Source organism: Pogoniulus pusillus, chromosome 15 (assembly GCF_015220805.1).
Source record: "Pogoniulus pusillus isolate bPogPus1 chromosome 15, bPogPus1.pri, whole genome shotgun sequence".
Taxonomy (NCBI): Eukaryota; Metazoa; Chordata; class Aves; order Piciformes; family Lybiidae; genus Pogoniulus; species Pogoniulus pusillus.
In genome coordinates, this window is record NC_087278.1 from 20,868,146 (window position 1) to 20,895,148 (window position 27,003).

At 53.6% G+C, this 27,003-nt stretch overlaps 1 protein-coding gene across 1 annotated transcript in view; it reads left to right on the plus strand.

The window, feature by feature from the left end:
* B4GALNT3 (beta-1,4-N-acetyl-galactosaminyltransferase 3) overlaps positions 1–26,464 on the plus strand; it is a 67,395-nt gene extending 40,931 nt beyond the window's left edge. The window contains exons 4-20 of the mRNA XM_064155666.1: positions 8,372–8,467; positions 9,016–9,106; positions 10,352–10,452; positions 10,790–10,857; positions 11,394–11,472; positions 11,894–11,960; positions 14,758–14,901; positions 15,283–15,392; positions 16,577–16,677; positions 18,307–18,383; positions 18,953–19,931; positions 21,040–21,338; positions 22,352–22,505; positions 23,185–23,257; positions 23,681–23,834; positions 24,868–24,994; positions 25,739–26,464. Of these exons, the coding sequence (XP_064011736.1) occupies positions 8,372–8,467; positions 9,016–9,106; positions 10,352–10,452; positions 10,790–10,857; positions 11,394–11,472; positions 11,894–11,960; positions 14,758–14,901; positions 15,283–15,392; positions 16,577–16,677; positions 18,307–18,383; positions 18,953–19,931; positions 21,040–21,338; positions 22,352–22,505; positions 23,185–23,257; positions 23,681–23,834; positions 24,868–24,994; positions 25,739–25,847 (2,829 nt within the window). The 3' untranslated portion in view covers positions 25,848–26,464. The remainder of the gene's footprint in view (positions 1–8,371; positions 8,468–9,015; positions 9,107–10,351; positions 10,453–10,789; positions 10,858–11,393; positions 11,473–11,893; positions 11,961–14,757; positions 14,902–15,282; positions 15,393–16,576; positions 16,678–18,306; positions 18,384–18,952; positions 19,932–21,039; positions 21,339–22,351; positions 22,506–23,184; positions 23,258–23,680; positions 23,835–24,867; positions 24,995–25,738) is intronic.
* The last annotated feature ends 539 nt before the right edge of the window (positions 26,465–27,003 follow it).

A 27,003-nucleotide genomic window follows, 5' to 3' on the forward strand; every position in this document is an offset into this window, starting at 1 on the left:
TACACAGACACATCTCTGTACAGAGCTGTTTGCTGTCCTCTCAGCCACTGGCTGGAATTTCTCCTAGGGATTAAGTTTGTTGTAACTCTGCCTAAATTAATTGCCCTGAGTCTATGATCCTATTGTGTCCTCCCTGCAGTATCTCTTAAGAACTGAACTGTAGCCTGATTCCTGGGGAGGGGGGTGGCACGTTACCTCCCACAGACTGGGGAGCTGGGCTTGGTGTCAGTAGAGAGGTGTATGCTTGACAAACATCAATAATTAACAGGGTTGCAGAAGGTGACAGCGTGGCCAAAAGAGAGCAGGTTTCAGTTGTTCAGGAGGTGAAATCAGCAGTTTCAGTCTTCAGCCTTGGACAATGTGGTGAGAAAGTGGGCAATAAAATTATGCCCTGCATAGGAAAAGGAGGGTTCAGCCTCACTCCTGTGTTCCTCAAGGTGCCCATGCACATCATTCCCTACCCACACTGTGCCTTCTAGGCGCCAGGGAAAAGTCTGCCAGCTCCCAGCATCACCCCCTGCCATGTCAGGCTGGAGAGGTGTGGTTAATAATTTTGTTAATTAATTCAGGAGGGTTCTTGGCTGTCACCAGGGCAAACCTGTGCTGTGGGACCTGTGCTTTGGTACTGCTGCAGGTGTGCAGGGGAGGGTTTTCAGGAATGCACCTGGTTAGCCTGGTTGTTCTCTTCTACCTCTGCAGCAGCCTCTCTTCAGCTCTGAGAGGAGCAAGGTCTTGGCAGCACGGGGAGCACTTAAAACTTGTATCCCCAGTCATGTCTGTGCATCCTCAGGACTTCCTTCTCTCTAGAAGGAGGTGTGAGCAATGTCCAGGAGCACAGCTCCTTACTGGCAGCACCTGTGTTGGTGCAGAGATGCTGCATGAAACCATTGTGATGTGACATCCTTCTGCTACCAGTCCTGCCCTTAAAGGAAGCATCTTCTCCTTAAAGGACTAAAATGCAAAGTTATTGCTGCTTGTTCTGTCCCTGCCTCCCTCCCTTCCTTCCCATCAGGTGTCAGGCTTGATGGGACAGGGGGAGCTTTGCTGCCAACTTGTCTTGATGGATTCCCACAAGTGCCCAGCACGGCAGAGCTTGCAGCTAAGCCCAACTGCTGGCTGCTGAATGTCACCCAGTCAGGGAAGCTGGGCCAGGCAGGAGGAGGGGCTGCAGCCGCTCTGCAGACACAGAAGAGCCTTACAAACTGAGCAGTTTCCAGCTGGCAGCACAATGTCTCCTTTCTTCCCGGGCTCAGGCCCTCTCTGTGCCCTGTTTGTCATCCCTGGTGATGCATTCCCTGGGCTGCACGCAGCTACACAGCTGATTTGCCTCTGTGGTGCCAGAGCTGCCAGGGGGTTAATTAGGAAAGATCTCTCTGCTTCATTCTGCTCTAGTTACAGTGCAGCAGGTCCTGTCTGCTGCTACAATCCTCCCAGTGCAGCAGGTCCTGTCTCTGCTGCTACAATCCTTCCAGCTTTGCTCCTTGCTGCTGCCACTGCTTCACCTCTCTTCCCTAGGGCTCCTTTCTCAGCGGGAGCTGCTGGGTGTGTGGTGCCACTTTGCTGGGTGGTTTTGACATGGTAAGGTTTGGGCTAGAGAGGTCTGCTCTCTGCATGCCTGATCCTCCTTTATGGTCTCTTTTGCTAGGAGGGGCTGATAGTCTGAAATGCCTGGCAGAGGTTTTTAAGGCAAGGAGGGGAAGTTAGCTTGTTGCCTACTCAGTCCTAAATTTCCAGCCCTTTGAGAAACAGGAGCAGGTAGTTCTAATCTGGGAAGTCAGTATAGAATCATAGAATCAGTCAGGGTTGGAAGGGACCACAAGGAGCAGCCAGTTCCAACCCCCCTGCCATGGGCAGGGACACCCTACCCTAGAGCAGGCTGCCCACAGCCCCATCCAGCCTGGCCTTAAACACCTCCAGCCATGGAGCCTCAACCACCTCCCTGGGCAACCCATTCCAGGCTCTCACCACTCTCATGCTCAACAAGTTCCTCCTCATGTCCAGCCTGAACCTCCCCACCTCCAGCTTTGCTCCATTCCCCCCAGTCCTGTCACTCCCTGATATCCTGAAAAGTCCCTCCCCAGCTTTTTTATAGCCCCCCTTCAGATCCTGGAAGGCCACAAGAAGGTCACCTGGGAGCCTCCTCTTCTCCAGCCTGCACAGCCCCAACTCTTTCAGCCTGTGCTCACAGCAGAGCTGCTGCAGCCCTCTGAGCATCCTCGTGGCCATTCTTTGGCCACACTCCAGCATCTTCACATCCCTCTTGTCCCAGGGGCTCCAGAACTGGCTGCAGTACTCCCGGTGGGGTCTCAGCAGAGCAGAGTAGAGGGGGAGAATCACCTCCCTCACCCTGCTGGCCTCACTTCAGCAGCTGTGTTTCAGAAAGGCCACTGATGTTTCTCAGGAGCTGTGGGCAGGAATTGGGCATGGTGCTGCTATTTATCTAATGCCACAATCTGCAAAAGCCCTGAGCAGCAGATTTTTACTGTGTGTTGCAGAGGAGACCCAAGTAGTAAACAGAGGAAATTCTCAGCTGCCTGCAGTGGAGAGCCATGAGCTGAGCTGGAGGGATGGAGGTGATAGGGTTTCAAAACAGCTGCTTCACTGGTGACTTATGGGGGCCTAAAATTAAAGGCTGCCTCAGATTTCAGTCCCAGGGCACTGCTTTGGGCAGCCAGCACGGTCAGTAAAGTTCTTCTCTTCTCTTTCAGAGGAAGCAGTGATTTAGTTGTGGCAATTTAACGAGGCAGGGATTATGAAATAGTTAGTTAATTTCATTTCCAAAAAGCCCTGCCCACAACTATATACAAATGAGTTAAATTTGGGTCCTAATTTGGCTGGGGAAAAGTCTTCCCAAGCATGCTTATGGGCAATTCATTCATTTAGGAGAAGCAGAACACTGGAAAAGGTTTGGTCACAAAATGGTTTTGCCTCACTTACAGGCAGGCAGCCTGGAGCCCTAGGGTAAGTCTGTGCTACTCACTGCAGAGCAGTAGACATGTCAAGATAGTCCCTGGCTCCTTTGTGGCAGTGTTGGAACTGCTCAGCTGTTGAGAGGCTTCTAGATCTTGCCAGGGTGCTGGGAAAGAGGCAGAGGATCTCTGACCTGATCCTGGTTCCTCTTGGCACAGAGGTTTGCAGAGGTGCAGGCAGCATCTCTTGCAGAGGTTCAGAGAGCTGCCCAGGGAGGTGGTGGAGGCACCGTCCTTGGAGGTCTTCAAGAAAAGCCTGGATGAGGCACTTAGTGCCATGGTCTGGTTGATTGGCCAGGGCTGGGTGCTAGGTTGGACTGGATGAGCTTGGAGGTCTCTTCCAACCTGGTTGATTCTAAGATTCTATGGTGGTGGCACTTCTTGCCATGTCGTGAGGCACTTAAATGCCTTCTCCTGGGAAACTTGAGGCATTTAAGTTTCCAAGTAGTTCAAGCCCAAAGCATCAGGGCTAAGCTGGTCTGAAGCATGAGGCAGAGCAGAACACATTGTCCAAGAGCAGTGAGGCAGAGGCAGCAAGGCAGAAGCAGCACACAGTGGGGCAGAGCAGTGAGCAGAAGCAGCACACAGGGAGGCAAAGGCACAGCAGTGAAGCAGAGGCAGCAAGGCAGAAGCAGGACACAGTGAGGCAGAGGCAGCAAGGCAGAGCAGCACAACTGCTTGCAACTTAGCTCCATTTCGATTCCTTGCCCAAGTGCAAAGGCTCCTTTGGCCACAGAGATTCACCAATCAGGTGGCATTTGCCAGACTGACCTATTAGGTGACCCCAGGGCTTGCTCACCCTTATTTGGGCAAGACACCAGCAAGTACCTAAACACCTGTGGGTACCTGTTTATCACTCTGGAAAGGGACATAATGGCCCAAGCCTTTGTTTTCCTCCTGCCCTTGCTTCCCCCATGAGCAGAAGGGTGGAGCAAGCCAGGACGTCTAATAGGCCTATTGGCCTTCCAGGACAGGCAGAAACTGAACTAGGCTGCTGTAGCTCACTAGATAACCCTGTTTTCTTTAGTAAAGACTCAGAAACTGTGCAAGAAATGCTCATTATTTACCAGTTAATTGTTTCTAATAGCTGTGGGTGCAGGAAAGCAGAACAACCTTATTAGCTACTGCTATGATCTCCTTCTCTCAGGGCTTTGCAAAGACTTTGGAGACAGGGCTAGAAATCTCATAACAGCATTGATGGAGCACCTGGTACCGTGGTGTCCACCTTATGTTTAGTAGCCTGCCCTCTCCTTAAAGTCATAGAATGGTTTAGGTTGGGAGGGACCTCAAAGCTATTCAGTTCCAATCCCCCATCATAGGTAGGGACACCTCCTCCTAGAGCAGGTCACTCAAGGCCTCATCCAACCTAGTCCTGAACACCTCCAGGGAGGTTGTGGAGCACAGAATCACAGAATCTTTGATCACATTGGGTGATTCTGTGCTCACAACCTCCCTGGGCAACCTGTGCCAGTGTCTCACCACCCTCACTGCAAAGAACTTCTTCCTAACATCCAGTTTCATCTCCCCTCTGCCAGTTTAAATCCACTCCTCCTCATCCTGTTATTACAAGACCTTGTCAATAGTCCCTCCCCAGCCTTCCTCCCTGACACTGTCAAACTCTGCCTTGAAGTACTTACTGTGTTAGAATGGGACTGGTGGAATGTTCCTCTGCCAGTATTTGAGCAAGGCTAACCACTGCTCCTGAGCCAGCCCAGGATGCCATGGGCTCTCCTGCCCACCTGGGCACACTGTTGCCTCATCTTCAGCTACTCTCTACCAGCACCCCCAGGTCCCTTTCTTCCTGGCTGCTCTCAGCCACTCTGTCCCCAGCCTGTAGTGCTGCTTGGGGTCGTTGTGGCCAAAGTGCAGAACCCTGCACTTGGCCTTGTTCAGACTCATCCCATTGGCTTCTGCCCACCCATCCAGCCTGTCCAGGTCCCTCTGCAGGGCTCTCCTACCTTCCAACAGCTCCACACCTGCTCCTAGCTTGGTTTCTTCTGCAAACTTACTGATGCTGGACTCAATCTGCTGGTCCAGATCATCTGTAAAGATATTGAACAGGACTGGGCCCAGCACTGATCCTTGGGGAACACCACCAGTGACAGCTGCCAACTGGATGTGGCACCATTCACCACCACTCTCTGGGCCCAGCCCTCCAGCCAGTTTTTGACCCATATCAGAGTGAATCTGTCCAAGCCACGAGCTGCCAGCTTATGGCCAGCTGTGCTAAAGCCTGCCCTGCTCCGTTGCCTTCCTGAGCCTGGGCAGCATTCCCTGGCTGTGTCTTAGCAAGAGCAGCCTGCAGCACCATACTCTCCACAGCGTGGGAGTGTTGTGCTGCGTTTGTTAGAGACCTGAGCCTGCTGTCTGCAGGGAGCCAGCCGTCTCCTAAGAAGAAAAGTAGGCATCACTCCCGGGTAGTAAGCAGGCTGCCATGAGACTCAGCTGCTGTGGGAACCCAGCCTGTGCCCTTCATGTTCCACAAGAACAAGAGGACGCAGCCTCAAGCTGTGCCAGGACAGGTTTAGGCTGGGCATTAGGAAGAAATCCTTCACAGAAAGAGTGACTGGAATTGGAATGGGCTGCCTGGGGAGGTGGTGGAGTCACCATCCCTAGAGGTGTTTAAAAGGAGGCTGGATGAGGCACTTAGTGGTTTAATTAATGAGAAGGGTTAGGTGCTAGGTTGGACTTGATGATCCTAGAGGTCTCTTCCAACCTGGCTGATTCTGTGAAGAAACAGCAATTGTATTTATTTGATTTGGCTGAGAGAAGTACTTTAAGACCCTGGCTGAACCTGGGTTTGGCCACAGGGCTTGGGGACTGCCACCTCCCTGGGCAGCCCATTCCAATGCCAATCACTCTCTCTGCCAACAACTTTCTCCTAACATTCAGCCTAGACCTGTCCTGCCACAACTTGAGACTGTGTCCCCTTGTTTTGTTGCTGCTTGCCTGGGAGGAGAGACCAACCCCACCTGGCTACAGCCTCCCTTCAGGGAGTTGTAGCTAGCAATGAGCTCTGCCCTGAGCCTCCTCTTCTGCAGGCTGCACACCCCCAGCTCCCTCAGCCTCTCCTCACAGGGCTCTGCTCTAGGCCCCTCACCAGCTTTGTCGCCCTCCTGTGGACACCTTCCAGCACTGCAACTTCTCTCTTGAATTGAGGAGCCCAGAACTAGACACAGTACTCAAGATGTGGCCTGAGTAGTGCTGAGTATGGAGGCAGAATAACCTCCCTTGTCCCATCTGCATCCATCTCCCCAAGCCCTCTGTATAGTTCCTCTCTGGTTTTCTGTAGCAGCAGAGTGAGGAATCAGATCCACTTTGTCTCAGTGTTTTTCCTCTTGACTACTGGGCAGAATCCAGGCTGAAGGATGTCAGCACAGGAGGAAAGAAGAGGATATAGTATCACACACAGGCTCACAGGATGTCAGCAGCTGGAAAGGAGCCAAAGAGATCATCCAGTCCAACCCCCCTGCCAGGGCAGGACCACACAGTCTAGCTCAGGTCACACAGGAACACATCCAGACAGGGATGGAAAGGCTCCAGAGAAGGAGACTCCACAACCTCTCTGGGCAGCCTGTGCCAGTGCTCTGGGACCCTTAGAGTCAAGAAGTTCCCTCTTGTGTTGAGCTGGAACCTCCTGTGCTGCAGCTTCTATCCATTGCTCCTTGTCCTATCCCAGGGAGCAGTGAGCAGAGTCTGTCCCCCCACTTCTGACCCCCAGCCCTCAGATATTGATAAACATTTATCAAATCCCCTCTCAGTCTTCTCCTCTCCAGACTAAACATTCCCAGGTCCCTCAGCCTCGCCTCATCAGGCAGTGCCCTCCAGTCCCCTAATCATCCTCGTAGCCCTCTACTGGCCCCTCTCCAGCAGATCTCTGTCCTTCTTCAACTGGGGAGCCCAAAACTGAATGCAGTGCTCTACTAGGGGACCAGACAAGGCTGCAGGCATCAATGAAGCCCTGGCAGCATGGACAGCAGTGAGGCAGGACTGCTGACAGACACTCGAGCAGTGTTTGGCAGTGTGCTCTGCCTGGCACACCCAGAGGTGGTTTTCACGTGGGTGACTAATGCCCACCCCTTGCAAGGAGCATGACTGCCTCAGCCAGTGCCAGGCCAAGCCTGCTTTGCAGCTTTCCTTCAAGCCATGGCTTATTCCAAACTGAAATGTCAACCCTCTGTCCTGAAAAACTAACTGTGTGGAAAAGTTTCTCTGCCAGGAGTGCATGGTGCGTGCAGGAGGCTGCTCCAGCCCTGCTAGAGGCTCCCCCACAGAAACCAGGAATTTGCTGCCATCTGTAGACATTTGGGTGCTGGTCAGGCCCTTTGCCCAGCCCTGCTCACACAGCCCTTATATAGGCAAGGCAGCCACAGCAAAACCTCCCTGCTCCCGGGGCAACCTATTCCTTTCTTCAGCATTTCCCCATCTAAGGTAGCTTCTGCAGTCTCCAGTTTGTTTATTCTCCGCTGTTGGATGTCATTCCTGCATGGAGAGCTTCAGTGTGCAGCTCCAGGGGTTGAAAGCAGAGAGCTCAGGCTTTGCTGGGCTGCAGCCAGCTCCTTTCTTCCGAGTGGCTCTGGTGAAAAGAAAACTCTATCCCTTGAAATCCCACAGACAACAGAGTTAAAACAAGCCAGCAGACTTCACCTAGCAAAGCTGTGCTCCAGGTCCCCATCGGGTACGGCCCTGGCAGTGCCAGCTGTGTAGTGGGGACAGCCACCCATACCCACTGCACACTCTCCCAAGCTAGTCAGGAAGGGACCCCCCACTTCAAGCAGCACTTTTGTTTCTTTGGGCAGGTGGAGGCCACATGCTCCACTGACTTGCCTGTGCTGCTGCTCCCCACCCTGCTGAGCCTCCACCTCCCTATCTCCATCGGCCCCTGTGAGCTTGACCTCACAGGTGTCCATCAAGAGGGAGATCTGCCACCTCTCCCTCTCTCCTAGGGTGTCCCCTCTTTCTCAGGTCAGGAGGATAGCCTTAAAATGGAGAGGGAGCCAAAAATACCTTCTTGAAGGAAATAAGAGCCTGTGCTGTGCTTGCTGCATTGTGGAGGACTGCTGCCACGCTACAGCATTGCCCACACCGGGGCCTCAGATCACACCCTCTGGTTTGACACCCCCTTGATGGAAGCAAAATGGAGGTAGCATCAACCACTTAGCTGAGATGTCCTGGGCACTACTGCAGTTCCCTGATGCCATTCACACTGTCACCTGGTCCAGTCCTAAATCCTCAGCAGATTAGAAACAGGAGGCTAGAGCTGTGTCTCCTACAGACTAGTGGCATCTTCCTTTGCTCTCACAAGTGCTCCAGTGCTGGGGGCTATTACTGAGGTTGGCAGGACAGGGGAGGGATGCAGGGGAGGGATACATCAATTCATGGTGACCCACTTCTGCCCCCAGTTCCAGGGTCTGGCCAACCTGCACGTGTTTGAGGACTGGTGTGGCAGCTCCATTGAGCAGCTCAGGAAGAACCTCCACTTTCCCCTCTTCCCCCATGTGAGTAAGATATCAACACTCTGTCCCACACTTCCCAGCCCTGCTTCCTAGCTCAGGAAGAACCTCTACTTTCCCCTCTTCCCCCCATGTGAGTAAGATATCAACACTGTCCCACACTTCCCAGCCTTGCTTCCTAGCTGGCTCACTCCTGCTCCCTTTGCATCCTGTCCCCATCCCGCTCCATCATCTGACCTGTCCTGCTCCTGGGGGAGCTGGAAGCCATCACATGGGCTCGACACTGGCAGCTTTTCTGCTCTGTGTGGGAGGCTCATTTTGTCCATGCTGATCTCCCAGGCCTTGGACACAGAATGAAGGAGCCCTCTATTTGGTGCTGTCCCTCCAGAAGGCTAGAGAATAGCACCTCACCGCCACCATCTTGCCCGCATTGCCCTTGCAGTGGCATCTGCACCAGTTGTTCCCTACCCAGCCTGCCCTTTCTCCCCCTTTCCATCACACACTGCTCCCCATCGTGCTTCTCTCTGCCCTGTCTCCCCTTGGCTCCTCTCACACCTAACGATGTGATTTGTGTTTCCCCTCCCCCCCGGCAGACACGAACCACGCTGAAGAAGCTGGCGGTGTCCCCAAAGTGGACCAACTACGGCCTCCGCATCTTTGGCTACCTGCATCCTTTCACCGACGGTGAGGGCTCTGAGCCTGCTCTGCTCTGCTGCTCACCACTACTGCCCTCACCCTGCCCAGCCCAGTGCCACCTCCCCCACGTTAGCTGTGCGTGGCCAGCCCTGCTCTCGGCGTGGGTGAAGCACGTCTGCCTCCCCTGTAGGGCTGGAGCAAGGCGATGGGACAGAGCAGCTGGGAAGCACTAGATAAAAACCAGTGCTGCCTTGGATGGTGTGTACGTGGGGTGCAGCCCTGAGCTTTCCTCCCTCCCTGGCATGCACAGGGCTGTACATGACATCAGTGATGTTTGTGAATGCCACCTACCAGCCACTGACATCTGTGTCGGCCAGCTGCAGGCTTCTGCCTGGGGCAGCCTGCTGCCAGTCACCCACGTTGCCTGCTCCTCTGGCCCTCGGCTGCCATCCTCGTAACCCCAGCCGCAACAGTGAGGCTCAGGCACTTGTGTCTCCTTTCATGGCTCCATGTCACATTCCCCCATCCAAACACAGCTTCTCTCACAAAAATTTGCTCTGGGAACAAAAGAGGAGGCAGAGACTTTGCCTGGACTTGTTGGCCACGAGGATGAGCAGAGGGCTGGAACAGCTCTCTTGTGAGGAGAGACTGAGGGAATTGGGACTGTTCAGTCTGGAGAGGAGAAGGCTCCCAGGTGACCTTATTGTGGCCTTTCAGTATGTTAAGGGGGCCTACAAGAAAGCTGGGGAGGGACTTTTTAGGCTCTCAGGTAGTGATAGGGTTGGGGGGAATGTAACAAAGCCAGAAATGGATAGATTCAGAATGGATGTTAGGAAGAAGTTCTTCAGCATGAGAGTGGTGAGAAGCTGGAAGAGGTTGCCCAGGGAGGTGGCAGAAGCCTTATCCCTGGAGGTGTTTAAGGCCAGGCTGGATGAGGCTCTAGACAGCCTGATCTAGTGTGAGGTGTCCCTGCCCATGGCAGGGGGGTTGGAACTGGATGATCCTTGAGGTCCCTTCCAACCCTGACTGATCCTGTGATTCTATGATTCAAGTCAGTGTCGGATGAAGCCAGTACAGGGGATAGTGAACCAATTACATGTGTGAGGTTTTGTTTGCAATCACAGTAGAATTGGAGAGCTCAGAGAGGTTCAAAGGGGTGGGGGTGGTATACCAGAAGAGAAGGTATAGGCTTACCAGGACTGAAGGTGAAGACAGTATTTCAGAGGAGCAGAATCCATTCTGTGCACCAGCCCTTACCCCAGAGCCCTGCTTACTCCTTCCATCTTTCAACAGGGGAGTTTCAGTTTGCCATTGCTGCAGATGACAATGCTGAGTTCTGGCTGAGTCCAGATGAAAGGATCTTGGGTCTCCAGCTGCTGGCCAGCGTAGGCAAGGTACAGTGCATGCTGCGTGGCTGCTTGTGTCAAGGCTTTAACGTTTGGGTGAGGATGGAGACCTTCCTGTCTGACATTCTTGTTTGCACTACCCAAGTTTATTTTCCTGCCTGCCTGCAGACACCAGCACAGGTGCCAGATGGGTATGAGGTGGCATCCCTTCAGCCAGTGCTGGTGGGAGCCTCATGTTTATGATCAAAGAATTTAAGCCTGTCTCAGGTCATGGAGTTCACCAACAGCTTAGCAAAAGTAGCTCAGTTTTCCCTTTTCATCACTCCTAGGGCAGTAACCAGGGAAGAAACTCATCTTAAGCAGAGCATTTTCTGTCTCTCCACAGACAGGGAAGGAGTGGACCGCGCCAGGGGAGTTTGGGAAATTCCACAGCCAGCAGTCAAGGATGGTGAGGTGAGTAAGCAGAGCCCCTTGCTCCCCACCTCCTCTGCACATGGCCAGGAAATCACAGGGAGAGGGAGAAGGAAGCCAGGTTTGTTCTGAAGAGCTCAGGAAATCGGAGATCTAGGTTAGAGCCACAGCAGAAGTAACACATCCACACCTGTGTGGCTGCTTCACTGCTTTGCTGCAAAAATGCAACACTGAGTATTTTTCCCTTCCCTGGGGGAAGCTGCCACCAGCAGATTCAGGCTCCTCCATGAACTTATCATGCCTTGGGACTCGCTGTGTTTCGTAGAGGCTAAAACCTAGCAGACAAAGCTGAAAGGCAGTAAGAGCAGAATTAAAGTGAGAAGGGTCTGCAGCCCCACAGGTGCTGGAGCACAGCTGCCTGTCTCCCTGGCAGCATCTGGAGAGTTCAGTAGTCCTAACTCGGCTCACCCTGAGAATTAGGTTGTTCCATGGGTGTGGTTGCTCTCCACTCAGTGTCTGCTGGCAAGTTAAGAGACGTTACTTCATTCCCTTGGTGACAGACATGTTGTCCTTCACAGGTTGTCAGCTGCAGGCAGGTACTATTTTGAGGTGCTGCACAAGCAGGATGACAGAGGAACAGACCATGTGGAAGTAGCAGTGAGTCTGTGCAAATGGCCATGCCATATATGTCCCCTCAGAGCTCAGAATGATGTTTGCAATGATTTCCCTCCTCCCCCAGTCCCCAGCTCCTCCTTGCATGAGAATGATCTAGTCCCTTCCCTTAGATCTATGTGAGATAGCCCTGGCCACATGTTAGGACCCTTTCCACTGCTTGCCTGAGGCAATTCTGCCCTCTCCAATCTCTGTTGTGGCTCTTTGTCCTTTCTTGGCTTTGGCTGTGTCCTGGGGAATCTCAGCTCATTCCCAGTGTTTTACTGCTAGGTAAACTCAATCATAGTATGGGGAAAGAGGAAGCTGTGAGCCCATCTAGTGAAAAAAATCAACCTTCCTGTGCTTATTCCTTTTGTCCAAGCTCTTCATTTTAAGCACTTTGTTTTAATGTGTCTCTCTCTTCTAGTGGAGACTGAATGATCCAGAAGCAAAGTTCAAAGTCATTGACTCCCAATACCTCTCCCTTTTTGCTAGTAAGTATTTGCACCACAGCCTTCCCCAAGCACCTGCCCACTCTCCCAAAATGCTTCTCTGGTGTTTCCCCACTTGGAAGTGATACAGGATGCAGGTTGCCTGCAGAGAGCCAGGGATGGTGTGAGGCCCATAAGATGGGATCTGTGTGTTTGGGAGAGTTGATGACAGCTCCTTGCAACCAGGGAGAAGAGGCTGCTGTAGCACTTCCAGGAGATTTCACTCTGGGTGTTGGATACAGTGCTGGGTGTCCACTCTGGGTGGCAGTATTTGGGGATGCTGCATTCTTCTGCGTCAGCCTCGAGTCACAGGCTCACAGGATATTAGGGGGTGCAAGTGATCCAAAGAGATCATTGAGTCCAAACCCCCTGCCAGAGCAGGACCACACAATCTGGCACAGATCACATTTCTCTTGAATTGAGGAGCCCAGAACTGGACACAGTACTCAAGCTGTGGCCTGAGCAGTGCTGAGTACGGGGGCAGAATAACCTCCCTTGTCCCATCTGCATCCATCTCCCCAAGCCCTCTGTATAGTTCCTCTCTGGTTTTCTGTAGCAGCAGAGTGAGGAATCAGATCCACTTTGTCTCAGTGTTTTTCCTCTTGACTACTGGGCAGAATCCAGGCTGAAGGATGTCAGCACAGGAGGAAAGAAGAGGATATAGTATCACACACAGGCTCACAGGATGTCAGCAGTTGGAAAGGAGCCAAAGAGATCATCCAGTCAAACCCCCCTGCCAGAGCAGGACCATACAGTCTAGCTCAGGTCACACAGGAACACATCCAGACAGGGATGGAAAGGCTCCAGAGAAGGAGACTCCACAACCTCTCTGGGCAGCCTGTGCCAGTGCTCTGGGACCCTTAGAGTCAAGAAGTTCCCTCTTGTGTTGAGCTGGAACCTCCTGTGCTGCAGCTTCCACCCATTGCTCCTTGTCCTATCCCAGGGAGCAGTGAGCAGAGTCTGTCCCCCCACTTCTGACCCCCAGCCCTCAGATATTGATAAACATTTATCAAATCCCCTCTCAGTCTTCTCTTTTCCAGACTAAACATTCCCAGGTCTCTCAGCCTCGCCTCATCAGGCAGTGCCCTCCAGTCTCCTAATCATCCTCTTAGCCCTCTGCTGGCCCCTCTCCAGCAGATCTCTGTCCTTCTTCAACTGGGGAGCCCAAAACTGAACACATATTCAAGGTGAGGGCACACCGGGGCAGAGTCTCTCAGGTCGCAGCTGGCTTGCAGCAAGTCATTAGCTTCCTCTTTTGTAAATCCTTCTTAGCACATCAAGTGCTTATCAACCCTTATCAGTTAAGGAGCTCCTTACTCCTGTTTACCTCTATCTAGCTTTATCAGCATCACTTTGCTCTGCCAGCATTCTCCCTTTCCCTGCCTACCATTGCCTTTCAACATCTTTGGGCTTCTTTCCATGACAACAATTTTTGCCCATGGAAGACTCCCCAATGTAAATCTGTTTGCTGTGTCTTGGATCACAACCTGCTGCTGTATGTTTTGAAACCTGCCAGGTCTAAGCTTTGCCAGAGCTTCTGTCTCACTCTCCCTCCTTTTCTCACATCCTAGAAGATCCCTTTGTGATTGGGTGCACTGCTGAAGTCTCATCTTTATGTGGCACCTTCTGCCCATGAATGTTCACATCAGCCTTTGGTTGTATCACATCATCCTATTCCTTCTGGGTTCCCATGTTCACTTCCCAGGAGTTGCTAGCACTAACCCCAGTGCCTTTGGCAGTAATGTTGCCTTTCCCTCCTGGCTATTTGTTCAGTTCTCCTCATCCCAGTATAAGATCCCTGGAGACATGAAGCCTTCTGGCAGCAGCACCGAGCTGGCCTATGCTCCTGGCTTACTGAGAGTCTCCATTCACCTTCTGGAGCGTTGTCCTCCTCAGCCACTGAACGCCTTGCCCTAAGCTCCTGCTGCTTTTCCAGAACAAGAGAGAGCTCCACTCAAGTTTCTCCTCCCTTTCATCTTTTAAATGTAATGCTGATAATTCAGATGTGACCTCACTGCTGCCTGCAGCTACCTGAAGGGAGGCTGTAGCCAGGTGGGGTTGGACTCTTCTGCCAGGCAAGCAGCAGCAGAAGAAGGGGACACAGTCTCAAGTTGTGTCAGGGGAGGTACAGGCTGGATATCCCTCCCCCTCAGGAGAAGCTGAGGGAGCTGGGGTTGTTTAGCCTGCAGAAGAGGAGGCTCAGGGCAGACCTCATTGCTGTCTACAACTACCTTAAGGGAGGTTGTAGTCAGGTGGGGTTGGGCTCTTCTGCCAGGCAAGCAGCAGCAGAAGAAGGGGACACAGCCTCAAGTTGTGCCAGGGGAGGTCTAGGCTGGATGTTAGGAGGAAGTTCTTCACAGAGAGAGTGATTGGCATTGGAATGGGCTGCCCAGGGAGGTTGTGGAGTCACTGTCCCTGGAGGAGTTCAAGCAAAGCCTGGATGTGGCACTTGGTGCCATGGTCTGGTTGACTGGCTAGGGCTGGGTGCTAGGTTGGACTGGCTGAGCTTGGAAGTCTCTTCCAACATGAAACCACATTCATCTGTTTGCTTTCAGTGGTGGCCATGTTCCTAGCCCAGAGCTTCTGTATGTACAACTTTCTGAGTCAAAGCCTTTCCTTCCTGCAGTGTCTCTGCAGCGAAGTTCCTGTTCTGCACTGTTAGGCAGGGCTATGCCAGGGACAGTGTTGATGCCATGGATGCAGTGCCGTTTAGAAAGGGCTGACACTGAGAAGGGCTGTTCTGGGGACAAGGTTCAGATCAGTTGTCCCCTCCCTGCTGTGCTCTCTCTGTGATTTGTAGACGAGACACTTTTGAAGATGGATGAGGTCAAGCACATCCCGCAGACACTGGCCAGCCACGCCAGGCGGCCTGCTGACAGCGCGGGCGGCGCCGCACACCCAGCTGACATGTTGAAGCCTGACCCCCGGGACAGCCTTTATCAAGGTGAGACTTGCAGAGCAGTGGAGGAGGTAGCTGTGGCCTGTCACAGCACATGCAGAAGCACAGCCAAGACAGATTGTCTTTCTACACCACACTTAGCAAAGGCAGTGCACACAGTACCAGTCACTGTAGGAGGCAAAGCACAGGCTGATCTCCTTTCCCCTCCTTGGCATCCAGCTCACACCACCTCCCCCCGGGGTGAGACTTCAGTGCAAGTGCTGCAGAGCAGCGTGGAGAGATGAGCTGCACAGGACAGTTTGCCTTATGTATCTGTTAGTGGTGCACATGGATAAATAGACACCAGGCACAGAAGTAGCTAAGCTGGTGCATCAGTTCCAGCAGGGCTCCTCCAGCAGCTCTAAACTTCTTGTTTCTTCTTGGCAGTGCCTCTGCTCAGCAAGTCTCGTGTGCGCAGAGTCCTGCCAGACTGCTCCTACAAGCCCAGCTACGTGGTCAGTGGATTCCCTCTGCAGCGCTACCAGGGGCTCCAGTTTGTAAGTTCTATTCCCTCAGTAGATGCTTGCCCAGGGACCTGCAGGGAGGATGCAGGGACACCTCATTAATCATGGGCCTCACCACTGATGTGGAGCTCCTGGGCAGGTCTGCTCCTCAGGTCTGCCCAGCTGTCTCCTGGTTAGCTCTCGCCCCATCGCAGGTGTCAAACACATGGTTACAGGGAGGGACGGGTGGGTGCCAAGAGACGCAACAAGCCTCACCTGTGCACACATCCCAGCATGATTCCTTCTCTGCCATTCCCCAACTCGCTACAAGGTGCCTCAGAGAGGCAAATACTAAGCAGTCCTTGCTCCCTCTCCAAAGGGCTGGTCGCTCTGCAGCTGTGTCTGGGTCATCTTAGAATCATAGAATCAGTCGGGGTTGGAAGGGACCACAAGGATCAGCCAGTTCCAACCCCTTGCCATGGACAGGGACACCCTACCCTAGATCAGCCTGGCCACAGCCCCATCCAGCCTGGCCTTAAACACCTCCAGCCATGGAGCCTCAACCACCTCCCTGGGCAACCCATTCCAGCCTCTCCACACTCTCATGGTGAAGAACTTCCTCCTCATGTCCAGCCTGAACCTCCCCACCTCCAGCTTTGCTCCATTCCCCCCAGCCCTGTCACTCCCTGATATCCTGAAAAGTCCCTCCCCAGCTTCTTTGTAGCCCTTTTCAGATCCTGGAAGGCCACAAGAAGGTCACCTTGGAGCCTTCTCTTCTCCAGCCTGCACAGCCCCAACTCTTTCAGTCTGTGCTCACAGCAGAGCTGCTGCAGCCCTCTGAGCATCCTCCTGGTCCTTCTCTGGACACACTCCAGCACCTCCACATCCCTCTTGTAATGGGGGCTCCAGAACTGGGTGCAGTACTCCAGGTGGGGTCTCAGCAGAGCAGAGTAGAGGGGGAGAATCACCTCCCTGTCCCTGCTGGCCACACTTCTGCTGCTGCAGCCCAGGATCTGCTTGGCTTTCTGGGCTGCAAGTGCACACTGCTCCTGTTGAGTTTCTCGTCCACCAGCACCCCCAAGTCCCTCTCCTCAGCGCTGCTCTCCAGCCACTCACTGCCCAGCCTGGATGTGTATTTGGCATTGCCTCAGCCCAGCTGCAGGACCTCACACTTGGGCTTGTGACTGAGACCTGGCATTTATCAGGGGTTTTACTTCATTTTCCTCCCTCCTTCTCAGGTTCATTTATCCTTTGTTTACCCGAATGATTACAGCCGCCTGAGCCACATGGAGAAAGACAACAAATGCTTTTATCAGGAGAACCCTTACTACTTGGAAAGGTAGGATGCTGCAAATGCAGGCTTGGTTAAGCAGGGAGGGAGGGAGGAGACAGTTTGATGGTGGGAATTGGGGTGGAATTTCATAATCACTTCTGTAGGGCTCCTAATCCTTAAAGATTCCCCAAGCCCTGCAAAACACAGAAGCATTTAGAGTTCCTTTCATGACTTCTGTTTCCTTTAAGTGGAAATATGTTTAAGTCTCAGGGGGACTCTTCCACTGCTTTTCTTGCTCTGTTAACCTGGAAGCTGGGTCAGAGCATGTTTGCTTCTTCCCACTACATCAGGCAATGCATTTCCAGCAAGCTTTGCCTGCCAGCAGCTGGAGCCTCCTTATGGCTGTGCAAACCAAAGCCTGCTCACCACCGGGCATCTTTTGGGTGGAATAAATGATTGCCATTCATCTTCACTGGGGTCTTGCTCCCAGCAGTGGACCGCTGAGAGCACCACCGCTCACATGCCCCACCCTGCCACAGGCAGACCTTGTGCAAGAACTCCCCTCCCTTCAGAAGGACCTTTTGCAGGATAAGGAGAGTTGCTTTCCAGTGACATAACCTCTGGTGGCCTTCCTGCACTCAAGATCTACTTAATCCCTTCTCTTTTGAGGGCTGGAACAACAGACCACGTTGTGGGTTTGGGTGGGACCTCCTGGGACTGTGGTTCACAGTGCAGGATGGAGAAGGTGGCTGCCATGGGCTGGAAGGTGCAACCCAGGCTTATTGCTTTGACAATTCACTGGTATTGTGACAGGATTTGGGAACTGGGGGGCTTAGCATCAAGCATACACAGAGGGAAGCAGTCATGGTAGTCACTCCCAAAAGCCTGAAGCACAGACTGGGATTGTTTAGCCTGGAGAAGAGGAGGCTCAGGGGTGACCGTATTGCTGTCTACAACTACCTGAGGGGAGGTTGTGGCCAGGAGGAGGTTGCTCTCTTCTCTCAGGTGGCCAGCACCAGAACGAGTGGACACAGCCTCAAGCTACGCCAGGGGAAATTTAGGCTGGAGGTGAGGAGAAAGTTCTTCCCTGAGAGAGTCATTGGACACTGGAATGGGCTGCCTGGGGAGGTGGTGGAGTCGACGTCCCTGGAGCTGTTCCAGGCAGGATTGGACGTGGCACTTGGTGCCATGGTCTAGCCTTGAGCTCTGTAGTAAAGGGTTGGACTTGATGATCTGTGAGGTCTCTTCCAATCCTAATAATACTGTGATATTTATGAGGATGGCACACAGCCAGTGGTGGCAGGAGAGAATAGAGAGGGACCTAGTGTCAGTTACCTGCCTGAGGCACTTTGTGGCTGGATGACTTCCATTTGTGAGCACTACATCAAAAGGGAGCTTTAGGGAGCAGTTTGAGGGAGACTAAAGAAGTGTTTTGGGATACTTATGCTGGGATGTCCTTCTGCACTTATGAGAAGGTGTCCAAAAGGAAAGCTGACATCTTTGCCAGTGCAGAGTAAGATCTGCTTGACCAAAACTTTGCCAGGTAGTCTGTGGCTTGCTGGAAGAGAAGGATCTAGAAACGCTGAGTAGGTGTAGTCAAAGTAATGGATCATCACTTCCAAAGCAGTGGCCAGAATTCATTTGGAGACAGCAAAGTGGCTTTCATCAGACTTGTGTTTCACCTTCCCTCTGTAGATTTGGATTCTACAAGTACATGAAAATGGATCGCCCAGAGAAGGGCCTGGACTCAGGAGAAAGAACGGAGCAGCCAGGTAGGGGTCCTAGTGTCAGAGCCCGGAGGATCCTTCTGTCTGTCACTTTCTTGTGTGGTCTTTCAGCATCGGCTGAAAGAAGCTGTTGATTTCCTGTGCCATGGAAGTCTCAGACCTTCCCTGCCTGATTGTTGTGGCCAGGAGGAGATTTTTGCTGCTGCTTTCAGTTTCCTCCAGGGCAGGTCAGAGGGTCACTAAACAGTGGGAGGTAGTGGAGAACATTGCAGCTCCATTTCAGGCCCGCAGCTTAGCTCAGGTGCAGTTGGAGATGTAACAAAAGGTAGAAGCAGCAGAGCCAAAGGTGTGCAGCATGGCAGCCTGTGCTGGCACCTGCCCTGCAGAGCCGTGGCCAGGCCAACTGCTGAAAGCAGAGCCAGACACCTCCACAGCCTTTGGCAGTGCCAGCTAAGAAGTGCTGAGGAGGCTGGTGACTAGCAAAGCACAGCTCTGTCCCTCTGAGCAGGAGACAGACACTGAGATGAGGCAGAAAGTAGCTGCCCCCCGCCGGGTGGGTGCCAGGGTCAGGCAGCAGGAGGGTGCCAGAGGCATGACTGTACTTACTTCTGCAGGCTCCCGGGAGGAGAACCTGGCTGATCTGCAGTACGTGGAGCAGGACACGGAGAGTCCCAGCGCCCCCCAGCACCCCGGCACAGGCGGGGCAGCGGCGGCAGGCAGGGCTGCCAGCAGCGTGGTGGGCAGCGACAGCTTGCGGGAGGACCACTCCCTCCGGGAGCGGCGGCGGCTCCTCTCCGTGCTGGGGCATGGCCCGGGAGAGGGGCTGCACACCAGGAGGATGAAGAGGACTGGCATCAGATCAGCTGCCCTGGCTTCTGCCAACCAAAGCCTCAGCCAGGCTGCTCTGGAGGGGAACCCAATAACAAAGAGGTCTCGTTTAAAAGCTGGTGTCAAAGACAACTCCAGAAGCCCACCACAGCACACCAGGCCCTTCCAGGAGAGAATGCCTCTCAAAAAGGCAAACTCTCCTTCTAGGGCCAGCGACCCCAGGGACTCAGGGGTCATGGTTCCCAGCAGGGTGAGACCTCCAGGAGACCTCAGCACTGCTAAGGGTGTGCTGCAGCTAGCAGGCACCTTGCCAGTGGAGAAAGGAGGCCCAGTCTCTGGCACAGGCAGCAGAGGTGCTGCGAGCAATGCCAGCCCCAGCCAGAAGCCTGGGCTGTCGCAGTGGCTGAACCAAGTGCAGGCCCACATTGCTGAGCAGAAGGCAGGCAATGGTGAGCAGGTGGGTGAGGCAGAGGCACAGGTGGTAGCTCCTGCGAAGGGCAGGGCTGGGCCTGTGACAGCAGAGGAGGAAGAGGCAGATGGAGAGCCAGAGGAGGAAGATGAGGAGGATTCTGATTACGTGCCAGTGTTCGACCAGGCGGTGAACTGGGGGCAGACCTTCAGCACGAGCCACCTGGACTTCCACATGCTGCGCACGGATTGGATTGACCTCAAGTGCAACACGTCGGGGAACCTGCTGCTAAGAGAAAGGGAGGCCCTGGAAGTCACACGTGTCTTCATGAAGAAGCTCAGCCAGAGGAATAAAGGGTAAGACCCCGTGTCAGAACCAAGGGGCAGTGTCCCAGAGCCGGCATGCCACGCGGCACGAGGGAGCGCTCATCCCGTGGGATAAACTAGATGTGGGAAATAAGACTTGGGGCGAGGACTCTCTGGAAAAGCCTGGGCTTTAAATAGCTCTTTTGGCTGAGAAATGGGAATTGGTGGGCAACAGGCCATGCCTGAGGGTTGAATATTGCCCTCCAAAGCTGGCAGCAGTAAATTTGTAAGAATCTTTGATCGCATTCTCTGATTCTGTGCTTCACAACCTCCCTGGGCAACCTGTGCCAGTGTCTCACCTCCCTCACTGCAAAGAACTTCTTCCTAACATCCACTTTCAGTCTCCCCTCTGCCAGTTTAAACCCATTCCTCCTTATCCTGTCATTACAAGACCTTGTCAGTAGTCCCTCCCCAGCCCTCCTGTAGGCCTCCTTCAGATACTGGAAAAGCACTCCAAAGTCTCCTCCAAGCCTTCTCTTCTCCAGGCTGCAGAGCCCCAACTCTTGTAGCCTGTCCTCATAGCAGAGCTGCTGCAGCCCTCTCAGCATCTTTGTGGCCCTCCTCTGGACTGGCTCCAACAGTTCCATGTCCTTGTTGTACTGGGGCCTCCAGAACTGTGCATGGTACTCCAGGTGGGGTGATCTGTCACTTCATCCTGTTTTGGCCATTCCAAAACCAGAGCTCACCTCAGTTTTCACTGTAGGATTGCTCAGTCCTACCCTGCGTTGCTGGCTGACAAGCTGCCATCAGCCAGCCTCACTAGCCCAGACAGACTCTTTGTGCCAGGATCATTGTGGGAGGTGTTGAGTACACTCCGTATTAGCAGCCCTATAATCATTCACACATGCTTGTGGTTTTCTGTGTCACCTTTGTTTGGTTCCCCTTGCCAACTATTTTCTGCTGGCCAGAATCTCACGTGTTAGTGGATTTAGGAAACAGGTGCTAGCCCTTCCCGTGGGACTTGGGCAGTGATGCAGCAAAGCAGAAGGAAGCTGGGGCCAAAAAGGCTTGGTGCTAGCCAGAAGTGAAGAGCGTAGCAGAGCTGAAGAGGCTGGAGGTGGGAGTGGGGCCGTGGCCACCTGAGCTGTGTCTCCTGCAGGCGGTTCCAGCTGCAGCGCATCGTGAACGTGGAGAAGCGCCAGGACCGCATGCGAGGCAGCCGCTACCTGCTGGAGCTGGAGCTGCTGGAGCAGGGGGAGCGACTCGTCCGCCTCTCCGAGTACGTCTTTGCACGGGGCTGGCAGGGCGTTGCTGGTGATGAGGAGGAGGAGAGGAAGATGAGGAACCTGGCATGGGGTCGCCGGCGGCACCTGATGGCTGTGGCGAACGAACCTGAGCTGTGCTGGCCTCAGGGCTTCTCGTGGAACCACCGTGCTGTGGTGCACATTGTGGTGCCAGGTGAGAAGGACCTACTGGGTCAGGACATGAAGGGATGGCACAGTGGGCAGTTTCCACGAGGGCAGTCCTGAGAAGTGGTTCTGGTGCAGCCTCGAGTATTTCATTTGGGCCTTTTCCAATTTATGTCCTCTATGACTTAAGCCTCCTCAGAAACATAGAATCATGGAATGGTTTAGCTTGGAAGGGACCTCAAGGATCAGCCAGTTCCAACCCCCTGCCATAGGCAGGGACACCTCCCACTGGAACAGGTCACTCAAGGCCTCATCCAGCCTGGCCTTGAACACCTCCAGGGAGGTTGTGGAGCACAGAATCACAGAACATGATCTTTGATCACATTGGGTGCTTCTGTGCTTCACAACCTCCCTGGGCAACCTGTGCCAGTGTCTCACCACCCTCACTGCAAAGAGCTTCCTCCTAACATCCACTTTCAGTCTCCCCTCTGCCAGTTTAAACCCATTCCTTGTCCTGTCATTCCTTGTCAGTAGTCCCTCCCCAGCCCTCCTGAAGGCCCCCTTCAGATCCTGGAAGGCCACTCCAAGGTCTCTTCAAAGCCTTCTCTTCTCCAGGCTGCAAGGCCCCAACTCTTGTAGCCTGTCCTCATAGCAGAGCTGCTGCAGCCCTCTCAGCATCTTTGTGGCCTTCCTCTGGGCTTGCTCCAACAGTTCCATGTCCTTCCTGTGCTGGGGGCTCCAGAACTGCACACAGGACTCCACGTGGAGTCTGAGGAGAATAAAGGGGCAGAATCCCTTTCCTTGCCCTGCTGGCCACTCTGCTCTTGATGCAGCTCAAAATATGTCAGGGCCCAAACTCCCACAGGTTGTAAGGAAAAAGTAAACCCATCACCCACACTGATTCCTGGGTTCTTGGGCCCAAGAGTTCAGCCTGGGCCTGTTTCAGCATTCCTGCAAGGGTAGTGGGGTTTGAGAAGAGGCAAGAAGCCTTACCAGGTGAGAAACCACACTATCTTTTAGACTAGTTCTGCTTTGATCCTCTCCCTCTTGCAATCCAACCAGTGAAAAACCAGGCACGCTGGGTCCTGCAGTTCATCTCTGACATGGAAGAGCTGTTCCGAGTCACCAAGGATCGCTACTTCAACGTCATCATCACAGACTACAGCAGCGATGACATGGATGTAGAGAAGGCTCTGAAAAGGTCTGCACTGCACAGGTGAGACCACTTCCTGCCCATAAAAACTGCCCACGTCCTTGTGCCTGCAAACAGCCTCTCTGTACTGACCAACCACAGGCTGCTGCAGCTGGAAATCCAGAGATAAAGGTCCTGCAGGCCTGCCACATCTACTCGAGCATTGCTGTTGTAGGGCAGGCTGTGTGCAGCCGGCACGGAACAGTGCTGCCTGCCTGCAGCTCTTGCCTTCTGGCTTTTGTTCAAGTTCCTGGGAGGGGAGGGGAAGCAAGAGTCGCAGTGATGGGGAGGGGGAAGGACACAGCAAACAAAGCTGTGAGAAGTGGCACAGAGAGCGTGGAGGCCTGTGGCGTCTGCAGTTGATGGGGGTAACTCTGGCTTTCTGTGCTCTGAGCTGAGCTGGCTTTGCCTGACCGTTTCCTTTACGTGCCAGTGGTTCCCAGTAACAGGTCCTAGGATAGAGCTGGGCTAGAGCTGAAAAGGCTTCTGCTAGAGTGCTCCCTATCCTTGCTGCACAAGGGAGGAGATGCCCTCAGGCACGCTGTGACTTGGGGCAGTGCTGAACGCGCACAGCAAAGGCTTTCCTCCTCCTGGAGAGGATGCAGCTCCACAGCCTGACGCCTGCAGTGCGCTGCTGCTGGCAGCGCTTCCCGTGCTCACCAGCGTGCACATGCTCAACTTCTCTTTCCCATCTGACCCCCAGCTATCAGTACTTGAAGCTGACAGGGAATTTCGAGCGTTCTGCCGGCCTGCAGGCGGGGATAGACCTTGTGACGGTAAGCCTGGGGGCCCATGGGGTGGGCGTGGGTGCTTGTAGTATGTGTCTGATGCTGTCTCTGCCTTCCATACCGAACGTGCTGCTTTATAGGGAAAGGAACAGCCTAGCAGACTAGACTAAGTTGTAGATGTTTCCCGTCCCTGCAGAGTAAGGGCCTCACCCTTTATTCTGAGGAGCTTGTGTTCAGTTCTTGGTCCACCTCTGGGGAGGGAAATCAGCAGCAGCAGCTTTGTGATGCTGGCTCTGCCAGGTCGTGGTCACAATGCTTCACACCCATCACTCAACACCTCTCCGTGGCTGTTTTGCTAGCCCCTGGCTCCTGTTTCTGAGGTAGCCACGAACAGCTCTTTAAATCTCTTCCATATCTCTGTCTTACTTAAAGCTGACCTTTTCTTTGCCCGGCTGGTGTGGTCGGTTCTAGGACCCGCACAGCATCATCTTCCTGTGCGACCTCCACATCCACTTCCCAGCTGGAGTCATCGATGCCATCCGGAAGCACTGCGTGGAAGGCAAGATGGCCTTCGCCCCCATGGTCATGCGGCTGCACTGCGGCATGTCCCCACAGCGGCCTGATGGTAAGAGGAGCGGGTGCTCTCTGGCTCAGTGCTTGGGGTGAGAAGGAGGGTGCCTGCCTGTTGGAAAACGTTGGGTGGAGCGCTATGGGAAGATGACTCTTTGTTCACCAAGATGGTGAGATGGTCAAATCCACTTCATTTCCGTGATACAGTGACTTATATGCATTCTAGCAAGAGGCGTGCTCAGCTTAAGATTGGTTACAGGTGATAATTGAAAGGTTACATGTAATGCGTGCATAGGTTAACTTATCACAACATTCTAGGGGTCAGCCTCCTAGACCACCCACTCCAGCCCCTTTGGTTATCTAGTCTCTGCCCACTGCAGCTGTGTGTGGGGTGCTCAGCTGTTCACATCTCGATTTCCTGGGCTTAGCTGGGAACCAAGGACGTTCTCAGTGCAGGTTGCACATGTTTATGAGTTTATGTCCTCGACTGGTGAGAAATTCTTCCACACCTGCCGCCTCGAGGTTTGTTCCTCTGGTGCTGTCAAGATCTGGAGCTTAAGGCACTTCCAGGACCACTGGGTGAGAGTGTATTAGATATAGGCTGGGGTTTAACAGTGTCAGGTGCCTCAAATTTGAGCTCCAAGAGCCAGCCTTTTATAGGACAGTTCTGCTGGTCATCTCCTAGGGCTCTCTGTGGATATCAGGACCTTGGAAAACCTCTACTCCTTTCTGTCCATTTCTCCTATTTCCTAGGGGGCACAGCCTGTCCTGAGGAGAGCTAGTAGCCTGGGGTTGAGGGTAACCAGCCCAAGTCAGGGGGAGGAAAGTGGCACAGATCATCTGAGCACAGGTTTTCCTTTAGTGAGAGGTGGCCATCCTGAGGCACCCAGGCACAGGGATAACCCTCTGAAACTGTGACAGTTCAGGTACATTAGGCACTGTGCTGGCAGCCAGGGGCTCTGGCTTGGTGTTGACTGTGGTGTCAGCATTGTGCTAAGAGCAGCTGGAATCTCACTGCAGCAGCCCTGCTGGGCTCCTCAGCAGTTCAAAGCACTACCACACCTGTGCCTCTTGTGTGCTGTCCTCAGGCTACTGGGAGGTGAATGGGTTTGGTCTCCTGGGCATATACAAGTCTGACCTGGACAAGATCGGAGGCATGAATACGAAAGAGTTTCGGGACCGCTGGGGAGGAGAGGACTGGGAGCTGCTGGACAGGTAGGACACTTTTGTCATCATTCATGTGCTCAGGAGGGGAGACTCAGTAGATCCTGGAGGACTAATGACCACAGGGGAGTGGGGATCTGAGGAGGCTGAGGTGACTGATGCCACCATAAGCTTGGTCAGTGAGGGAGAGTCTTTGAGCATGTTCTGACCTTAGCAGGCAGGTGGACCCACATTTGCACCTGCAGCCACTGGTGGAAAAAGAGAGCAGCTGTTTCCTGGTGCCTTACAGACACCCTGCTGGCTGGCCACTGGCAGATCAGGCACTGGTGATTGCCCAGACTTTGTCCTCTTGGAGCAGTGCAGTGCACAGTGAGTCCAGTTTGGGTCCCATACTACATGTAGCAGTAGCCCAGAAGAGTAACTGTTAGGGAGGTGGTGGTCATGAAGTACAGTTAGAATTCCTCAGAAGTTTAAGACAAGAGATCCTAGGCCTCTGGGTTTGTAGTTCCAGGTTTTGGGGCCTGGCCTGTCTGCAGACCATACTGGCATCTGCTATGTTGCCAGATGCCTTTCCTCCTGGCCTGGCATGTGCAGGCTACTCTCAGGTGTGGATAAGCACTCAGCAAGCATCACTGGATGCATGCTCATGGACATGAGGTACCCTTGAGCTGGACTCTGCAGTTTGATCGCGGCTTCTTGACAGCAACACAGCTTACAAGAGATTTCCTTGGGCTGAGCCTTTCAGTGCTTCTGTGATCAAGATTTGCCTGAGTCTACCCTTCTGCTTTCTGCCAGGATCCTGCAAGCTGGGCTGGAAGTGGAGCGCCTCTCCCTGAGGAACTTCTTCCACTGGTTCCACTCGAAGCGGGGCATGTGGAACCGGCGCCAGCTGAAGACACTGTGACCCGCAGCCCCCCGCAGCTGCTCGGCAGCACCATCCACTCTCATCTCCCTGTGCGCCTTATCGAGGCACACAGCTGAGCACACAAACGCTTCCTCTGCCTCCATAGCCCTCTGATGGGGGAGCACAGCCGAGGAAGGGGTGACCAGGCTAGAGGAGTGGGAGCTTCTCTTGTGAGCTGTTGTGTCCAAGATGTAGGATCAGTGTCTTGCTGGGAAGATGTGCAAGGCAGACGCCAGCAGGCGAAGGGCTGGTGTTTTCCTGCCATGCAGCCCCGGGGGATGGCACAGTGGGAGAGGTGCCAGACTTCCCATCGAGTCTCGCATGGTGCAAACCAAACACACACAAGTCCCAGCTAAGCCCAGAATAATTTATGTAGAGCAGCACAGCTTCTCTACAAGTACTTGAATGAAAAAAAAACAACAACTCAGCAAAAACAAACCCCTAACCCTGCCCATTACCCCCTCCCCCCCTTCCCTGTTTCTCCAGTATCCCTGCTTCTGGACAGGGGACCAAAGGAAGTTCTCTCAGCTGTATGGTGTCCGTGTGCTGCAGTCTCCGTGGAGGAGCTGGCAGGCACTTCAGGCTGCTGGTGCTTAGATGTTTCTCTGTGCTCTTCACTGTGTCGTGATGAGAGTCTGTGCTCTCGGGCAGCAAGTGATGGGCCAGGGAGGGATGCCAGGCTGCCTGCTGGGTGGGAGACACCCTGCAGCTGGGGCACTGCCACCTCAATTACCGATGCACTGCCTGGGCATAGTGGATGGTTATACGGAGAAGCTAGGACAGCATCTCAGGAGGAACTTTGCAGCCTTATCTGACAGACAGTGTGTTTGTCCTATGGAAATCAGGGAAACCCTAGCAGGGAAGAAGTGGCAATATTTTCTTAGTTGAAATCTTGTGATCTTGTCAGAAAAAGAGGCGGCAGAGGATTCTGCTCTCTAAATCCTGTACATGTATGCAGCACCTAAAGGTTAATTCAATAAGTTATGGCCTCACACTAATGTCTTGTCACAGTTTGAGTTTCATGTGAAGAGCAGGCTTCTTGATTGAGGAACTAGAACAGCTGTTGATGCTTCACCTCTGGAACAGCCCTCTGAGCTCTGGGCTGGTAGGGAGGAGGTGGCCCTCGGGCCTTGGCACATGCATTAGGTGCGAAGAA